Genomic DNA, 19,917 nt, shown 5'->3' on the forward strand with positions numbered 1-19,917 from the left:
ATAGCGCTGCTATAGCTAGCTATTTAGAACACTGATATGAGTATATACTTGCAGACCAAATTTTTCATTTTTTAGAATTTGTTTACTATTTTGTTAAGATATATAGAAAATCATTGTTTTTGAATGGTCCAGAATTTTCAGATTAAGTGATTTTCTACCTATATCTCTTAAAAAATAGTAAAACAATTCTAAAAAAAATATAAAATTCAATCTGCAAGTACATATTCATATGGAAATCATGTTGAATGATCTGGATCGATCGTTAGAATTTTTGAAACGAAAATATTGATTCGTAGTACGGACCCATCCGTGCTATGCAAAGTACCATAGACGCACTCAAAAAAAAATATATTTAGAAAGTTTATTGTCAAAGTCTTTTATCGTAGATTTTTATATTATATTGATTATAATTCTGATTTTCAAGATAATCAAAAACCTTTTTGATAAGTGAGAAATATCTTTTTGAAATAAAATCTAATATGATAAATAATAATATTTCGAGTATTTTTTATATTCCTAAAACTAATAAATAAGACTCACCTGTCTGAAAAAAAAGAATGATTCTTTCTTTTAATGGGTCTTCTCCTTTTCTTTCTTTGACACTTTCTTTATTATCATTTTCATATGAAGTCATATACATATATGCTTGAAAATTTAATCTCTAGAATTAATGGATATTTATATATTAAATTTAATATGAAAAAATATCAAAATTAAACGTTACTCTTTTTTATATTATTTTGTTAAATCGAGCAGCTAGGATCAATTTTAATATTATTCTATTAAAAATAGTGCATTGGGACAAAAATCTTTTGCTTTATATACAGCAAAGCTGCCGCAGAGGCAGAGCATGCTTCATGCACTTGATCCTTGTTTCTAAAACCCCAAGGCTCCAACATCATTAAGAGAAAAAACTGAGATGAAACACTTCCAATTAAATACTATCATGAAAAACAAGAAATACTCACCGACCGTAAGCGTGATGGCAATGGTGATGCTCAACATCATGCTGATCATGCAGTTCCAAACAGCTGAATCAGTTCAACCCACGATTGCCCTACCAGGATGCCAAGACACCTGTGGTGAGGTTCCAATACCTTACCCCTTTGGCATTGGCCCCAACTGCGCCTTGGGAGGATTTGAGGTAGACTGCAACAGAACATATAACCCACCAACTCCAATTTTAGATGGTGTTGCAGTCCACAACATCTCCCTCTCCTTGGGACAAGCACGAGTGAGCAACCCCATATCTTCCCAGTGCTACAATCCCAATTACGACAATACAAGCTATATTAGATATCATTGGAATCTGTCTAGCACGCCATTCCGATTTAACAATGACAAGAACAAGTTCACAGTCATTGGCTGCAGTACACTAGCCTACATTTATTTTGGCAATGAAACTAATCTTAATTGGGGCGGGGGTGTCTCAGTCTGCTCTGGTCTAAGCAGCATAATTGACGGATCTTGTTCTGGCATTGGTTGCTGTCAAACAACCATTCCCAAACATACAAACTACTATTATGTCACTTTTGCTGAAACTTTTAATAACTCCAAGGTGTATAACTATAGCCGCTGTGGTTATGCTGTCCTCATGGAGTATGATGGGTTTGTGTTCAGCTCGGATTATATCACCACCAACAAGCTATATAACCAATCAATGCCTGTTGTTTTCGATTGGGCTATAGGAAATGAGACATGTGAGATCGCAAAAGGCAACAGGTCCTCGTATGCATGTATCAGCGATAACAGTGTCTGCATAGACTCTTCCAACGGCCCAGGTTACTTCTGCAATTGCTCTACTGGTTATGATGGCAATCCTTACCTTAAAGGAGGTTGCCAAGGTCTCTCTCTCTCTCTTATCTCATTTATTGTGGTCCCATGTTGGTAAATTTACCAATGCTATTCATCCCAATAGTTGTAATTGTAGGGATATTCAACTTCGTCCATCTTAATTTGATCCAGATTCGAATAGAAATTGTCCAGATTATACCCTCAAAAATTATACTTGTACTTTATTTTGTTTTAGTAAATGTTGGAGGTCAAACCACCCATGCAACTATTTAATTTCCAAAATAATTTCCTACCCAATTTCAAATATGCAACCTCTACATGGAGAGCATTGTCTTTGCCACTAAATCAAAGGCCTGTTCTTATACTCGTACTTTGGAATCAGTTCTTCCGGTTTAGACTTGATACATCTAATTGACATAGTAAAGCTGTACTATATATCAAGGGAATCAATAATTTCTGACAGCCTAATGTACAAACCAACCCATGTGGAGTGTATGTTGTATTTTCAAGAGAATTTCTATCATGATTATTAAATTTTCTGAACATATGGAAATTCATCATTACAAAAAAAACTCTTTCCAAATATCTATTGTAACAATTATCTTATTTCTATTTTGTACCATATTTGTAGATATTGATGAATGTGCCAATAAGAACCAGTGTTCCAAGAAGTGCCACAATTTACCTGGCACATATAGGTGCTCGTGCCCTCCAATTATGCGTCTGAAAAAAAATACTCCAGCCGGAGATTGTGAATTATATGTGCCGTTTCTAATTGGTACTTAAAATCAACTTTTCTTTAATATTATATAGTTTTTATTTCCATCCATTCAATTTCTTATAAAAATTAATATAGATATAATAAAATTAAAATCATCTAAAATTACAACAAACATAAAATTATAGGAAGAATAATCAACAATTATACTTCAAACTAATACGCTGATCTACACTACTCTAGGAATTGGCGTCGGCATTTTGCTACTAGTATTCGTTGGGTTTTGCATTTATATGGCATTTGAAAGAAGAAAGCTTTCCAAAGTCAAAGAGAAGTACTTCCAACAACATGGTGGTTGGATTTTGTTAGAAGAGATTAAATCAAACCTAGGGTTCAGTTTTACAATTTTCTCCAAACAACAAGTAGAACAAGCAACAAACAATTTTGATAGTTCAAATATCATTGGTCAGGGAGGCCAGGGTACAGTATATAAAGGTACTCTCAAAGATCAATTGGTTGCCATTAAAAAATGTCAGATCATCGATGAGAGCAAGAAGAAAGAGTTTGGCAAAGAAATGCTTATTCTCTGTCAAATAAGCCATAAAAACATTGTAAAGCTTCTCGGTTGCTGCTTAGAGGTTGAAGTTCCGATGTTAGTGTATGAATTCATCTCATCTGGGACTTTATTTAACCATATCCACGATCAAAATCAACGATCTTCCGTTACTCTAGAAACCCGTCTAAGGATTGCCCATGAATCAGCAGAAGCACTTGCCTACTTGCACTACTCAGCATCTCCACCAATCTTCCACGGAGATGTAAAATCTTCGAATATTCTTTTAGATGAAAATTACATAGCGAAGATATCTGATTTTGGGGCTTCAATACTTGCTCCAACAGATGAATCCCAATTTGTCACACTTGTGCAAGGAACATGTGGCTACCTAGACCCAGAATACTTGCAGTCGTGCCAACTAACTGACAAGAGTGATGTGTACAGCTTTGGTGTGGTTCTTCTGGAACTTCTTACTAGTAAGCCAGTAATTGATTTTGATGCTTCAGAAGAAGAGAAATGTCTTTCATCGCGTTTCCTCTCTGCTATGAAAGAGAACACTATGCATGATCTTCTGGATGTTCAAATGAAAAGGGAAGATGATAGGGAGATCATCTGTAGGGTTGCTGAGCTGGCTAAGGACTGTCTACGTGTGAGTGGGGAAGATCGACCAACAATGAAAGAAGTAGCAGATGAGCTTGATAGAATCAGAAAACTCAGAAACCATCCTTGGGAAAATACCAATTATGAAGAGACAGAAAATTTGCTTGGTGAATCATCTATTCGTATGGAGATGGAAAATACTGGTAATTTCAGTATAGAGAGGAATGTTGTACAGAACATTGCACTTGGCCGTTAGCTTGATGAAGCCCAAATGGCTTGTGTGGTTTTTTTTACATTTCTTTTTGTGTGTTGTTTGGATTTCCTTTTATTTTTCCTTTTTTTCGGTCTTTTTGTGTGGCGTGGGTGCATGGTCTGTTGAGCAGTATTTGTTAAGTGGCAGTGTTCCAATTATTTTCGAACTGAATTATCTCATGTAAGGTTGTGCTAAGATTCCTTATAAAGACTAGTACTGTAATTAATTAATGAAGAGGGTTTGTTGCTTATGCTTCCTTTTGAGTAGTGTTATAAATTTACAATTGCTACATAGATATCTATTACTTTGATCGTGGAACACAAGTTCTTTCCCTCTGTGAAATAATTTACATAGTATTTCACTTTGATATTCCTATCTAATTCATTCTTTTTTGTAAACATGCCATGTCCCTTTGATTCTTGCGTGAAAGTTAGAAGATCAATTATTTTAACTGCAGGATGATTTGTTTTCTGTTATTAAATAATCTTGCCAATCGGAGCAAGTCTAGAATTCCACCCGGAAGAAATTCCCCTTTGCTTGCCCATTTTTTTTTTTGTTTTACTTTATTTTTGAAGTCTTATCCAGTGAAGGTGTTGACAAACAATTTGAAGGTACGCAAAGGCCCTTTTGTCTGTCCAATTTGATGAATCAGGTTCAGCTCCAAAGTTGTAGATTTATATTACTTTGACCTCATCAAATTAAGAAATTCATGCAAAGATTTTGGACAACGCTATTTACTGTAGAGTCAAATCCTCTAAATTGCGCATCTTTCCAGATTAATTTACAGATACTAAGGATTTTTTTTTGAAGGTTAGTGGTTGATAGCCTACTAACGATTTGTATTAATAATAAAATATTTACAAGTTCCAGGGGGCACCCGGCTTACCCAAACTCAAAATGCTAAGGATTTTCTGCTGCTCAATATTCTGGAGGCAGTTGTGTACATAAGATGCAGAGAAAAATAGAAGTACCAGTGCTTATACAAAGTTTTGGTATAGAGACGAGCACCTACTATTACTATGAAAATAGATGACTGCATTGTTGTACATTAAAATTATAGATGCATAGTTTGTAAGGAAAAAAGGCAAACATTTTCTCTGAGTGGCTACCTTAAGACCTAAAATTCTTTTAAAAACCATATGTGCTGGCCAACTGGATACATACCTTATCCAACATCTTTATCAATAGGCCAATACCATCACATCTTGTTCTTTTGCACTATTAAGGAAGCTGCTTCACTCAGTCATTAATAACAATCAAAACCTTCGCCATCACATTCTCATAATGAAAGACAGCCGCATCATCATCCAGGTATCTTATCCAGAACAAAAAAGAAAAGGTGGATATCAAATATCTCATATAATTGCAATCCATGTAAATATTCAGTTCTGAAAAAAATAAGCTGCAGTGGCATCAATCTAGGTTGAACATTCTCAAACTCAGTAATAGCTGGGCAAGTGTTGCAGAAACCCAATTATATTAATAGTATTATATAGAAAGATAACTTCATAACTTGCTTTAAATCAAAGTATGGATTATCAACATCTCCATCAAAAAGTTCTGAAACCCCAGATCGATTAATGATTTTGCAGCAAAAGCTCAGAATCACAACAAGAATGAGACACTTTTCGCGAGGATGAAAAAGTGATTTTTCGCTACAGAGTACTGTCGTTGTTCAGCTTTTTCTTTTCACAAGGGAGTACCGCCATAAATGCATTTTTTCTCCCGCAAAAAGTGTCTACTCTATTGTTGTGAATTGTTATTTTATTATAAGAAGAATGAAAACAGAAATAAAAATGACAAGGGGCACTATTGAAGGGGTACTTGGGACAAATCAGATTGCCAGACTCAGTTAGGTCATTCCTAATCGGATCGGGTCAGCAAGACAATAAACAAGCACCATAGCACTCTTATTTTTCATGTAGATATATAACAGCAACTGACTCGAGTCAATTTATTGATTCAAGCCCAGACTAGAGTTTTGAGTCAATATAGGTGAAAGGAAAGTTAGGTAACAGTGGAACGTTTCACACTGAATTAGAAATAACTACACATACCAGAGGATTTGGGCTAGCAGTTTTTATAAGGTCACTTTGTTGTTTCGTACAAATTTATTTTCAAAATATCACAGTAACTCCTATTTGGCTTTCGTATAAAAGATGGAAATAGAAAAGGTAGGGAATCAAATGTTTCTTTGAATAATGCTTTCACTTTATTCACTACAGCTTCAATCAGATAGTTTTTCTTGCATAATGTAACTATTGAATAAGGTTTAGAAAATATAAAGGAGTCAAAGGAACCATAGTTGATAACTTTTTTCATCTCCCAAACAAGCTTTTAAGGATGAAAGCAGCTGCAAACACCATATCCAAGTCTGAATTCTCTCATCTAGAAATAACCAAATTTTTCGGAAACATTGTCATGCAGGTACAACATTTAATTTTCAAAAGGATTTGAAGTTTTGAGTATCCCAAATTATTTAAAGCATTCTGTCGACCAGAACTCATAGTCATTGACACTAGGACAAGTGTTTCCGGAAACCACCAATCAAATACTGAAATATCTAACAAGATTTAAATCTCACCTCTCTTATCAGACGAAATAATTCGATCCACTTATCTTTCAATATCTTGAAAAGTGAAAACTGATCCATATATACACAGGTGCCAATTAAGTACATTAATTCATATCAGTGTTTAAGTACTGCAAGACCTCTCAGTTGGATTCTTTATACTGATATATCTCGAACTATTTATCAACCAGAATGATGCTAGCAGTAGTTATCAAAAACAAAAACAAAAAAAAAATGGAATACCATATTGAGATTGTGATCGGAGTGTAATGCAACCACAAGTACACTGGAAATGAAGAGATTATATCATTATGCAGATGACAAATTGCTTAAAAGTTAAAAGAAGCCCCAGTACCTAAAAATTAACCACACCAATTCTGGTTGCCAGACCTTAGTTCGCCTTGATTTTCATTGCTCATTACTCATTACAAATAGACCAAGACGGCAAGGCTATTAAACACTCAACGAGGATATGCGGGTTTTTTACCTCACTCCATAGATCAGAGGAAATGTCTTTCTCGACTCCATTAACGGCTTGCAAAATCATGGCCTAGGTATAGAATGTGAGAAAAGATATGGATGATGAGGTGCAAAAGTGAAGGGACTAGTACAGGAGGAAAGAATCAATTAATTGGATCGGGCTTTGGGTCGGTAATTTTTCACAAGCGGGGGTAAGAACCAAGGTTCTGAAACTCGGAATCGGAATTGGAATCGGATTTTTGACCGCCAAGTCAGAATCGGTTGAATTGGCCGGAATCGGAAGAATCGGATCGGTAACTCGGATTTTTTTGGCAGAACCCTTGTTTGTAGCCAAAAAATAGGAAAAAATTGATAAAAATAATTTGTAAAAAAACTATGTTAATTAAGACAATATTACACTCACATAATTTACTAATTATATAATGTATTACAAACATTACAAATAGAACACACTTAAGAAATAAAATTCGTTACTATCGTGAAACTTAAGAAAGAAAATGAACCAAATTAATTCAATTCGTGAAAATAAATAAATATATTGAGTTCTAATTAGGAGAATAAAAAAACGAATTTCTCGTACTAATAAAAATTATAAAAGTTACAAATCTCGTTCATAATGAATTATATAGCCAAATTAGATATTTATATGCATATATGAATATTATAATGAAAATTTTCTTTTCAAACCAATTTAGTTGGAAACCCCATTTTAATTCTGGATTTGTCTTAACCCTTGGATCTCATCATAGCACGGATCTTGAAGTCATCTCAACCTTTGATTTTGAATTAGATGAGTTCATATTGAAATTCTGAATTTTTTGGAAACCTTTGGATTAAATCAAGCACAAATCCTAAAGCAATCTCACCCTTTGATCTTTGAAAGGAATTGAAAATGGGGAATAAGCTCCATTGAGTTAAAATTTCGGGTCCATGACCCCTTTCTCTTTTCCTTTCTCTGCCGACGGGCCCCACAGTCCCTCTTTCTTCCTTTTCCCTTCTCCTTCTCCCTTTCACGCAAGAGTGGTCTCTCTCTCTCCTTCTCTGCCACTGAGCACGGGGCCCACTCCGCCTTCCCTCTCTCTCTTTTCCTTCCTGCCAGGAGAAAGAAACGACGGGATTTGATTTCCCCGCTCTCGCCTCTATGCCATACAAGCCAGTCTCGTCGGCTATTGGCAGAATCGGCCGATTCTACACTGTTCAACCCGTTTTTTCCTCCAAAACCCGATTCTTCTCTTCTCTTCAGCACAACTCAGCCTACGATAATCGGACAAAACTCGAACAGGTTAGTGAGAATCGGGCAAAATCGGGTAAAACTCGGCTGACTCGGCACTGTTCATCCGAGTTTTGCCGAAAAACTCGCACGGGCGCGAGAATCGGGTAAAACTCGGCCCGGACACCGCCAATTCCGAGTCGACTAGGCCGAGTCAACTCGGAATAGGCCGATTTTCAGAACCATGCATTCATATCAGTGTTTATTTTTAAGTACTACAAGATTATTCAGTTGGATTCTTCATATTGATATATATGCAACAACAATTTATTAACCAGAATGATACTAACAGAATGATTCTAACAGTTGGTCCTGTAGTTATCGAAGACGAAAAAAAAAAAAAACATTGGAGTATCAGATTAAGATCCTACGATCAGAGTGTAATGCAAAACCATGTACACTGGAAATCAACAGACTAAAAGAAGCCCAAGCCAATTCCGGTCGCAGACCTTAGTTTACCTTGGTTTTCTTTGCTCAATGTTCATTTCTCAATTAGATCAAGCCGTCAGACTACCAAAGACGCAACCAACATATACGGTCTTCTCCTGGGTAGAATGTGCGAGAAACATGGATGGGAAACGCAAAAGCGAAAGAAAGAATCAAATGGGCCGGGCTTTGGAATTAATTGGGCCGGGCTTTGGTTCAGTAATTAACTTCTCGTAAATGGGCCTGATATAAGAACACGGCTATAAAATTTTGTAAGGTGAGAGATGAGTAGAGGACCTGAACTTGGACAACATGAAGATTTTCATGAAACAATGATTGCCACAATTGGAGATTTTGTGAGCACATATGTAGACTGGCTGGAGGCCGACATGTTTATTTTTACCTCAAAAATAAATTATTTTATTATAAATAACCATATTTTGGACGGAGGGGCGGAGGCGCGCCGCTCTCTTCTTCTTCTTCTTTTCTATTTTCTGGCGAAGAGGCGAAACATAGGGAGAAGAGAGGGAGAAGGTCACGGGTTTAAACCCGATTTCAGACCGTAAATAATATATACGGTGCAGACTTTTAATTCCGGGCCGTATATATTATTTACGGTTCGAAATTTTAATTTCGGACCGTATATATTATTTACGGTTTGGACATTTTTAAAAAAAATTTCTAAAACCTGGTTATTTTTAATAAATTATTTATTGAAATGGGTAAAAATAAAAATCACAGGGCCGGAGGTAGTCATATATTGGATTTTTTTTTAAAAAGAATTAATTTTAAATATTTTAACAGAACCAGCCTTGATTTGAGTGATTTTCGAAAATTAGCCTCCACCGACCCCTAGGATCGATGAAGCAGAAAAAACCAAACCTACATCGGTCCTAGGGACCGGTGGAGCCATATTTTACCCATTTTCATACACGGTGGAGGCCTCTTTTAAAATTCACCCCGATGGGGTCCTTCTCCTTCCTCCTTCCTCTTCTTCCTTCCAAAACGTGAGCCCGTCTTTTTTCTTTTTCTTTTTTTTTATCTTCTCAATATACTCAACCATTTTTCAATCCAATTGTCTCAAAATTTCTGGATCGTTTAAGAGATTTGGAAACTCTTCAGATCTACAATTTTGACAAGGTAAATATCCCTCTTTTTATAATTTTTTATTTTAACCGAATTAAAATGAATAACTAATTTAATTTATATTATTTTTGTAAAATATAGTGTTAAATTAGTATTTGGTGTAATTTAGATTGATTTGGAATATATTTAGTAATTTGGTGGTAATGTAGTGTAATTTAGAGTTTATTTGATGTTAATTTAGTGTAATGTAGTGTTAATTTAGAAATTATTTGATATTAATTTAGTGTAATTTAGTATATATGTAGTATAAATTTGTGTAATTAAGTGTTCATGTAGTATAATGTAACTTTTTAGTAATATGTATTATAATGTTTGTAAAATTAGATAAATGTGTGATGACTCTCATGAAGTTTAAAATTAGATAAAATTATAAATGTGTAAAATTAGTAATATGTAGTATAAATTTGTGTAATTAAGTATTTATGAAGTTTATTATTAAAATAAAAATTAGATGATATGTTGTTTACATATAGTTAAATTTTGATTATTGTAGCCATATGCTTGAAAAAATGTTTGTTTATATAATTATGTGTGATGACTCTCATCAGTTGCAAAAATATTTGCTTATCAAAAATTTTCTAACAGAGTCAATGGATAATGTGAATTATCCGGAGTTATTGAAATTAGCACCACAGAACCACAGGTCATGGGAAGTTCGTGATATGGTAATTTTAATTATATTTATTAATTATTTGTTGCAAATAAAAGAGGGAAGAGGGAACAGGGCGGCTCCGTCTGGCGAGCTGGTGGCGCGACGGTGCCTTTTCTTTTTTTTCAGCGAGAGAGAGCCGAGAGATCGAAAGGGCTGGGCGGGTTAGGGTTTGGCGCGAGAGAGAACGGGTTTGGCGCCTGTTCTTTTTTTCGGAAAAATTACTTTCTGCGACCGGCGCAATGACCGGTCGCTAATTCTGGTCGCAGAAAATCCTGGACGCCTATCCAAGTTGTTTTTTTTTTAACGGAAAAATCACTTTCAGCTACCGGCGAAATCCCCGGTCGCAATTGCCGGTCGCTGAAAAAACGTTTTGTTGTAGTGCAATAAGTGGATACGAATACAGATACGGATAGTAACGGATTTTAAAATTTAAAATCAAATCCGCTTTAAACGGATACGGATAATTTACGAATATGGATACGAAATGAATACGTGTCGGATGAATGAGTCATACAGACTTGGGAGCAAAAAAGTTTGAAATCAATTCGAAATAGAAGCCCAATTAAGGTAAGGTAAACAAAATCAAATGTAAGATAAATACATACACTAACAATCATTAATAATGCCTATTGTTTGAAGTATTAACGCCTCTGATTTATCATTCTCTTGAAACAGTAAAAGAATAAAAAATTTGCTCCGGTCAAGAGAAGAAGTTAGTCCCACAACAAAAGTCAAATTCAATGTGAGGCATTTATATTCCAAACTTTACTGTTTTTTCCATGCCACGTGAAGAGATGCTGAGCTGGTCATTTCAAGTTTTCAACCCACGTGAAGAGCTAGATGGATTCAAAAAAGTAAAAAAGGTCACCATTTGCCATTTGGAGAAAGCGGACTCAAGATGCTATTGTTCACTTCAGAAACCCGCTCCATTTCAATATGGGTAGTACCGGATGATATCTTGATCCATTGTACGAATTATAATCCGTATCCGAATTCGGACCCTGTTCACTGTATTAGAAAAATATCCAAATTTAGATCCGGAAATTATTTGATCCGTTTAATCCGAATACGGATCTTGTGCAGATTCGAAGCGGATATTCCGCATCCGTTTTCAGCCCTATTCAAAACACATGCATTTACAAGTTATATTCCGTTTTCAGCCCTTAATCAAAACACATGCATTTACAAGTTATTATGAACTCATATATTTAGGCACATGAATCGACTGATTCACCGTATTTTTTGTCCGGATAGGACAGAAAATTGGATTTGAACCATTTTTTCGAAAGAAGATACGGTATTTTGACCTCGATGGCAGTGTTATTAGAACTAGACCGGATCGGTCGGTCGGACCGAAAAAAATCGGAACCAGTGACTTGTTCAGTTTGATTAATTTAAAGAATCGTTTGTGCATTTAAACCGGTCAAAATTGATCTGACCGGCCAAGTTAAACTGAGAAATCGCTGAAATATTCGGAAAAAAAAACCGGTTCAAAACACATTCATTTTAATTTTTTATTTAGAGCTAAATCACTATGGAAAAACGAAGGGGATCGAGCTTCATTGAAAATTATAAGGGGAAGAGGAGATTCTGACAGTGTGGACCCATTTATAAAAAATATATTTGCTGTAGCTTTTATAAAAATATATGTTCTCCATATTAAAATGTGCTTGGAGAACAAATTTTATATTTTTTGGAATTTTTTTACAATTTATTTAGAATTTTTGAAAATCACTACTTTTTAGAAATGTCTGAACTATAGAAAAACAATGATTTTCAAAAATTCTAAAATATAGCAAATAATTTCAAAAAAAAAATGTAAAATTAGGTTTGCAAGCACATTTTAATGTGAATATCAAATTGAACAGTTTCAATCGGTTATTTAAAATTAAAACCAACAATTCATAATCCAATATATAAGAGGGTGTATACATTGTAATACACCATAGCGCAACTCTCTCCCTTTCTCTCTATATATATCCTTTTCAAGACTGATGGGCCTGAAATCCCTTGGATGTATTGCTTCAAGCTTATTGGGTAAATTCGATAAATGTCTCGATCATTCAATGGTGAATGTGACAAGTTTTATTCTTTTATTAAAGTCAAATTAAGCCAGTTTCTGAAACTTGATATTGAGTCTTTGCTGTGAAAGATTATGCCCCTACACCAATATGTGATGAATTGCTTATTTCACAACGCCCTAGATGGCATAAATGTCACGCAACAAGACGTCAGACATATCTAAAATATATGTTAATTTTCTAACATTAATTCACATCGATACAAAAAAATATTTCAACCCAAATGTTTATAAGAAAAAAAAAATGAGTCTATGGTACTATGCATATCACAGATGAGTCCGTACTACATATTAATATTTTCATTTTTGAAAATTCTAACAATCGATTTGAACAATTCAACATGATTTCAATATGAATCAAGGTTCTAAATAGCGATTATAGTGGCATAGCGGGGAGACAAAAAAAAAGCTATTGCGAATAGCGTAGCTATAGCGAAAGCTGTCATACATAGCGATTTTTTCTTTTCAAATTTTATATTTTATATTTATACTAATTATCAACATAATCAATATTGGAGAATTAAGGTAACAACTAAATGACAACTAATTTAAGTCTATACTTTTTATCAATTACACAAATAAGAAGGAAAAAAAAATCTAAAAAGTTACATTATTTAATAGTTCATACTTCATAGTATTACATATTATAATAGACGAAGAGCAATTAATTTTAAGGGCTCACCGGTTCCATCTTATACTCCTTTCTCATTGGGTAAAGAAAAGTGTGTCCTCTCGAAGGTCTCTAAGTAAACAACTTTTGTGTCAAGTGTCTCTAAATTATACTCTTTATTTTATTATCTAATATTGTAGTTTAGGACCAACTTATTCGAGTTTCCGCCGAGAATAACTCTAAGTACCTTTGGGACCAACATCATATATATACTACGCATGTCTCTAATTAGAGTAACATTATGTTATAATTTTCTCTGTCTTTGTGAGCTTATTTCATCAAGCTTCAACCAAACATAATTATTTTAGTCTATCTTAATTTGAAGTAAACTATTTAATTCAAAGTATCTTTACTCCACAATCAAACATGACCTTTAAATATTATTGTTGAATTTTTAAATCACCTCATGTCTTATAAAAGATACATCAAATCTCTTCATATGTTATAGACGTGATATATGAATAATACATCCTTAAAGTTGGATTAAAAATTTAAAAAAATATATTTTTAAAGATTATCAAAATTGTCAACATAAAAAAATTATTAAGTGATTACCCCTCTAATTAAAAAAATAGTCTGTTCTATGTTTAATGTTCAAGAAAGAAAAATAAATTCGAATAATTCAAGATAATTCCGCATAATTAAGAATTAGTAATAAACTTCTTAATTTTTTTTTTTGAAAGTCTATTTCATCAGAAAAAAATACTTAAAATGAATAATCTACAAATGTTAAATTATTCATGAATCTCATTATTAATGATAAGAGAAAGAGAACTCTGTCATTTAAATAATCATATAATTATTGCAATCCAAATCTGCTCATTTTCTTGAGAAATGAGCACGCTTTTTTTCTTTAGATGCCTAGATAAATAAATCAGGTGTTTATATTGATTAATCGGTTCTTTATATACAAAATTTAGGCTTTTGCTCTTCCATGATCCCAGTGGACTCCACTTTTTTAGTATAGCGGACTCTATTTTCTGCTGCTTAATTTTGAAAAGAGAAAGGAAAAAATGAGTGTCCTCCTATTCTAAAAAATAGAAGCAGATTTGAATCCATATAAGTTCACGTCCAATCTGAAAAAATTAAAGCACCGGTATAAATTGGTTGTAAAGCACTCATACATCAGCCTTTTTTTGGATAAAAGAGTATTATTGGGGTTTTTTTTTTGAATAATTATTTCAATCTCCACACTCCAGTACCCGCATTGTACTCCCATCTCTTAAACAGATTTTAACTTCCCATAAACTAACTTAACTAACTAGTTTAATTAAGATTTGGATCTCATTTGAAAGATAAAATTGCGTAGAAGACGTTCGTGGTTTTAGATTTGCAAAATTCCTTATAGATTATGAGAAATGTGGATGAGATTGAACAAATAAAATTGGAGGGATAATGGGGGGATGAGAGTGCGGGTACTCATATCACGTCCCTTTTTTTTTATGCTACACAACGCATTATTGGACAGCGAATGCCCCAAAGCAGCTTTTGAGTCATTTGGATAAACATAATAAATACATACATACATATACATATAGAGAGAGACTACCATACTTTGCAAATTAAAGTGGCTATTTTAATTTGCACTTATATCTCTAGTTTCAAAGCTCAAATAGTCAATCTGAACTTCTCAACATGTTCTTTATATTGAAATGTGCTTGAACCCAAATTTTACATTTTTTTTAAATTTTTACTATTTTTTTAGAATTTTTCAAAATCAGTGTTTTTCAAAATTTTGAAAGACGACACAAAAGTAGTTATTATTTATGGATCTCATTTGAAAGAAAAAATCAAGTAAAAGACGTTCGTATTTTTAGATTCATAAAATTCATCACCAAACGTCGGAAAAATGGACGAGAATGATTAGAGCAAAAAAAACATTCGTAAAATTATTTTGGCTTGAAGAAAAAAATAGTTACAAGTTAAAACTATCTAGATTTAGAATTTAAATGCTTTGAGATAGAAGTTTAAATATTTGCTAATAATATTTTAAAATATAATAAACAGAACTTTAAATATTTAAATATTAGCGCTAGAAATAAAAAAAATTCTATTAAACTACACGCTCACGAATTTATTTAGGGGTCAGGCTTCAATAAAAAATTTGATCATTTAACACAAGCATCTAAATAAAAGACTATAGCATCGGTCACGTTTTTGAAGGAATAAAAAGAAATATATTTGTTAGCATCTACATAACTTTTTGCAGGTAAATTTGGATACGAAAAATTGGTTGCGGATTAAGAACAATATATATGGGTTTCACAAGCTATTATCATAATCCAAGTCGACTAAGTCAGTGCATTGACTTTGACTTACCACTTCTTATTCCTATTTATGTGAGCTTAGCTTCGGTCCTTTTAGCAGAATAAAATTAACAAAAGTAAAACAGAGGAAGCTTAGCTAAAAAAGTAAAAACTACCAGTTATGGCTTGGCTTCTTTTATTCCACCTTCTAGCGCTGCTGTTTGTTCCCAATTCACTTGCACAAGCACAACAACAGCTTGGTTGCCAAACAACTTGCGGCGATGTCAATATCCCGTATCCATTTGGACTAAGCCAGAGATGTGCGTTATCCAAAAAATTCGAGCTCAATTGTACCAGAGACCAAAATGGCACCTACAAGCCTTTTTTTTCCAACGTGGAATTGGCCAATATCTCGCTGTTTCCGAGCCAAGCTCGAATAAAAAACCAGATTTCTTATCAGTGTTACAACAGCACAGCCAAGAATGTTTCCTATAGCGATTGGGCTCTCAATTTGACCAGAAGACCATTCAGGTTCTCAAGTACCAAGAATAAGTTTACAGTAATTGGTGCTGATACACTTGCTTATTTCAACCTCCCTCAAAATGGTACCATTCGGTATAGAACAGGGTGTGTCTCTGTGTTCTCAAGTTTGCAGGGCCTATCTAATGGTTCTTGCACAGGAATTGGTTGCTGCCAGATTGCTATTCCTCTGGGAATGAACTATTACTCAGTCCGTTTTGATCATAACTTCAACAATTCTCGTGTCTCAAACTTCAGTCGTTGCAGCTATGCAGTGCTTATTGAAGCAGACAGCTTCAATTTTAGCACAGGATACATCACCACCACTAACTTCTGGGATGAAAACAATGGCACAGTTCCTGTTGTGGTGGATTGGGCCATAGGCAATGAGACCTGCATGGTGGCACAACGTAATAGGACCAGCTATGCATGTGTTAGCAGCAATAGCAACTGTGTCAACTCCACCAATGGTCCAGGCTATTTCTGCAGCTGCAACCAAGGGTACGAAGGAAACCCCTATCTCCTTGGTGGTTGCAAAGGTACTATAATTTGTTTTTATTTTCTTTTTCTTTCTTTCTTTTTCTTTTCTTTTTTAGTATCATTTCCTCTACAATCTTGAGATTTATCATTTATGAGTCCTCTTTCTATCTTCTGATTGTCAAAGATATTGTTTAGCGGGTATGATATACAAAGGATGGAACATAATTCATTGCAAATAATCACCTAATACATGGGTAACATTCAGTAAGATCTGATATACTGTATTGACACTTCGACAGGCAGATCTTGACAAATCCATCTCATATTTTATGTGCAAAGCTGGAAATTTCAAACTGGTATTCATGTTAGATATTTATTAGGTTGTATGTCATTCAGGGTCCAAATTGTTTCAAAGTTTGATTCCATTTGTATCTTTTCAGTTTATGAAATTCTCGGTTCATGCAATTCTAGGGTTCTGCTTAGGTTTTGAGTTGGCACAAGATTTTCAAATTTACAATCTTTAGGTTCAAGGATAATTTCCATGCTGATTGTTTTGCATTCCGAATTCAGGTTAATTTGAGTAGTTTGACATTTTAAATTCTCATGTTGTACTGGGTTGGTTAATTATTGACTCACATCAATTTATGACTCAACAGTAAAGATTTTCATACCTCTTGGGTCAGGAAGGTTGATGTCAGGATTGGTCCTGCAGAGTGCAGATCATGTCAAATAATTGTTAATAAAAGATTGAATTTAGGGAACAGAACTGTAACTATCTTCTGCTGGAACTAATTAATATGAGTTCTCAGTTCTCACATAACTCCATATGAACATATTTCGTATAATTCATATGTAACTTCTGTTTATGGTCCAGATTAAGCCCTCCAAATATACTCGTACTTTCGAATAATAATGCTGTACTATTCCCGTTTAGATCGGATTTGCATAGTAATGCTGTACGAGGTGTTAATAGTTGCTGATAGCCAGATACAGAAGAACCCATGTAGAGTGTATGTCGTATTTTCAAGAGCATTTATAACATGAATTTATTAAAATTTCTGAACATATGGCAATAGTGAAGAATTGATATAATGAACTTATTAATATTATTACCTAGGCCATCGTTACTAAACAACTTTCTGCAAATATATACTGCAACAATTATCTTATATCAATTCTGTATCATTTATTTTGTAGATATTGATGAATGTGCCAATAACCCGTGTTCCAAGAAGTGCCATAATTTACCTGGCAAATATAGGTGCTCCTGCCCTCCGATCATGCGTCTGAAAAACAATAATGCAACTGGAGATTGTGAATTATACGTGCCATTTGTAATCGGTAATTAAATCAACTTTCTTTAATATACTGTTTAAGTTTATTTATTTCCATCCATTCATTTCTGATACAAACTAATAATAAAAAAAATGTCTAAAATTACAATAAAAGTAAGATTATATGAAGAACAAAGAGTAGATATATTGCCATGAAGCCAAATTGTACGGTTTCCGAGATTGGCCCTTTTTCGTGTTCTAGACTGCATTAAATGCAGTGAACCACTGATGAAATCATAATGTTCCTTTCTCCTTGTCTGAAGAAAATTTTGAAACGATAACTACCTGATTTCATAGACCAAAATGAGTAATTAGCAATTATGCTTCAAATTAATTATACACGGATCTACAATATTGTAGGAATTGGTGCCGGCACTTTGCTACTAGTATTTCTTGGGTTTTGCATGAATGTGGCATTTGAAAAAAGAAAACTTTCTAAAGTCAAGGAGAAGTACTTTCAACAACATGGTGGTTGGATTTTGTTAGAGGAGATTAAATCAAACCTGGGGTTTAGTTTTACAATTTTCTCCAAACAACAAGTAGAACAAGCAACAAACTATTTTGATAGTTCAAATATCATTGGTCAGGGAGGCCAAGGTACAGTATATAAAGGTACTATCAAAGATCAATTGGTTGCCATTAAAAAATGTAAGATCATCAATGAGAGCAAGAAGAAAGAGTTTGGCAAAGAAATGCTTATTCTGTCTCAAATAAGCCATAAAAACATTGTAAAACTTCTTGGTTGCTGCCTAGAGGTTGAAGTTCCAATGTTAGTGTATGAATTCATCTCATGTGGGACTTTATTTAACCATATCCATGATCAAAAACAAAGATCTTCCATTACTCTGGAAACCCGTCTAAGGATTGCCCATGAATCAGCAGAAGCACTTGCCTACTTGCATTACTCAGCATCTCCACCAATCTTCCACGGAGACATCAAGTCTTCGAATATACTTTTAGATGAAAATTACATTGCCAAGGTATCTGATTTTGGGGCATCAATACTAGCTCCAACCGATGAATCTCAATTCGTCACACTTGTGCAAGGAACATGTGGCTACCTAGACCCAGAATACTTGCAGTCATGCCAACTAACTGACAAGAGTGATGTGTATAGCTTTGGTGTGGTTCTTCTGGAACTTCTTACCAGTAAGCCAGTAATTGATTTTGAAGCTTCAGAGGAAGGAAAAAATCTTTCATCGCGTTTCCTCTCTGCAATGAAAGAGAACAAAGTGGGTGACCTTCTAGATGTTCAAATAAAAAGGGAGGAAGATGAAGAGATCATCTATAGGGTTGCTGAGCTGGCTAAGGACTGTCTAAATGTGAAGGGGGGAGATCGACCAACAATGAAAGAAGTAGCAGAGGAGCTTGATAGAATCAGAAAACTCAAAAACCATCCTTGGGAAAATACCAATTATGAAGAGACAGAAAATTTGCTTGGTGAATCATCCATTCGTATGGAGATGGAAAATACTGGTAATTTCAGTATAGAGAGGAATGTAGTAGAAAGCATTGCACTTGGCCGTTAGCTTGATGCAGCCCAAATGGATTGTGAGGTTTTAACTTTTCTTTTCTCGTGTATTGTGTATTTGCTTTTATTTTTCCTTTTTTTTCGTGGTGCGGGAGGTTATTCAGCAGTATTAGTTAAGTAGCAATGTTCCAATTATTTTCCTAGATAAATTGTCTCATGTGTACTATAAAGGTTGAGAAGCTTCTCTACAAATACTAGCACTGTTAATAATGAATAGTCTTTGTTGCTTATGCTTACTTTTGAGTAGTGTTATATAATTGCTATATAGATATCTCTTGTCAGACAAAATAATTCAATTCACTTATCTTTTAATATGCTGAAAACTAATCCATAAATACTCAAGGTGCCAGTTAAGTACATTAATATCAGTGTTTATTTTTAAGTACTACAAGATTATTCAGTTGGATTCTTCATATTGATATATATGCAACAACAATTTATTAACCAGAATGATACTAACAGAATGATGCTAACAGTTGGTACTGTAGTTATCGAAAACGAAAAAAAAAACATTGGAGTATCAGATTAAGATCCTACGATCAGAGTGTAATGCAAAACCATGTACACTGGAAATCAACAGACTAAAAGAA

At 34.1% G+C, this 19,917-nt stretch overlaps 2 protein-coding genes and 1 long non-coding RNA gene across 3 annotated transcripts; 2 read left to right on the plus strand and 1 right to left on the minus strand.

Annotated features, from left to right (window-relative positions):
- The first annotated feature begins 1,471 nt into the window (after positions 1–1,471).
- LOC144562437 (wall-associated receptor kinase 3-like) lies at positions 1,472–3,951 on the plus strand. The gene is made up of 3 exons (XM_078311661.1): positions 1,472–1,844; positions 2,426–2,572; positions 2,756–3,951. Exons 1-3 carry the CDS (start codon positions 1,595–1,597, stop codon positions 3,922–3,924), a joined length of 1,566 nt encoding a protein of 521 aa, XP_078167787.1. The 5' UTR covers positions 1,472–1,594; the 3' UTR covers positions 3,925–3,951.
- An 11,659-nt stretch (positions 3,952–15,610) lies between these two features.
- LOC144561444 (putative wall-associated receptor kinase-like 16) lies at positions 15,611–19,376 on the plus strand. Its single transcript, XM_078310406.1, has 3 exons — positions 15,611–16,521; positions 17,660–17,803; positions 18,157–19,376. The coding sequence occupies exons 1-3, from the start codon at positions 15,645–15,647 to the stop codon at positions 19,323–19,325; spliced, it is 2,190 nt and encodes a 729-aa protein (XP_078166532.1). The 5' UTR covers positions 15,611–15,644; the 3' UTR covers positions 19,326–19,376.
- On the minus strand, positions 16,248–17,830 carry LOC144561446 (uncharacterized). The gene is made up of 3 exons (XR_013513827.1): positions 17,711–17,830; positions 17,134–17,168; positions 16,248–16,375 (listed from the first exon to the last, which is right to left on the minus strand). It is a non-coding gene; the product is annotated as an uncharacterized LOC144561446 (long non-coding RNA).
- Positions 19,377–19,917: the final 541 nt, after the last annotated feature.

Source organism: Carex rostrata, chromosome 11 (assembly GCF_964058835.1).
Source record: "Carex rostrata chromosome 11, lpCarRost1.2, whole genome shotgun sequence".
NCBI classification, from domain to species: Eukaryota; Viridiplantae; Streptophyta; class Magnoliopsida; order Poales; family Cyperaceae; genus Carex; species Carex rostrata.

Coding starts and splice junctions, on each gene's coding strand:
- LOC144562437 (XM_078311661.1), top strand. CDS start 1,595: ATGGAGTATGATGGGTTTGTGTTCAGCTCGGATTATATCACCACCAAC. Junction 1,845..2,425: donor CCTTAAAGGAGGTTGCCAAG/GTCTCTCTCTCT, acceptor CCATATTTGTAG/ATATTGATGAATGTGCCAAT. Junction 2,573..2,755: donor ATATGTGCCGTTTCTAATTG/GTACTTAAAATC, acceptor ACACTACTCTAG/GAATTGGCGTCGGCATTTTG.
- LOC144561444 (XM_078310406.1), top strand. CDS start 15,645: ATGGCTTGGCTTCTTTTATTCCACCTTCTAGCGCTGCTGTTTGTTCCC. Junction 16,522..17,659: donor TCTCCTTGGTGGTTGCAAAG/GTACTATAATTT, acceptor TTTATTTTGTAG/ATATTGATGAATGTGCCAAT. Junction 17,804..18,156: donor ATACGTGCCATTTGTAATCG/GTAATTAAATCA, acceptor ACAATATTGTAG/GAATTGGTGCCGGCACTTTG.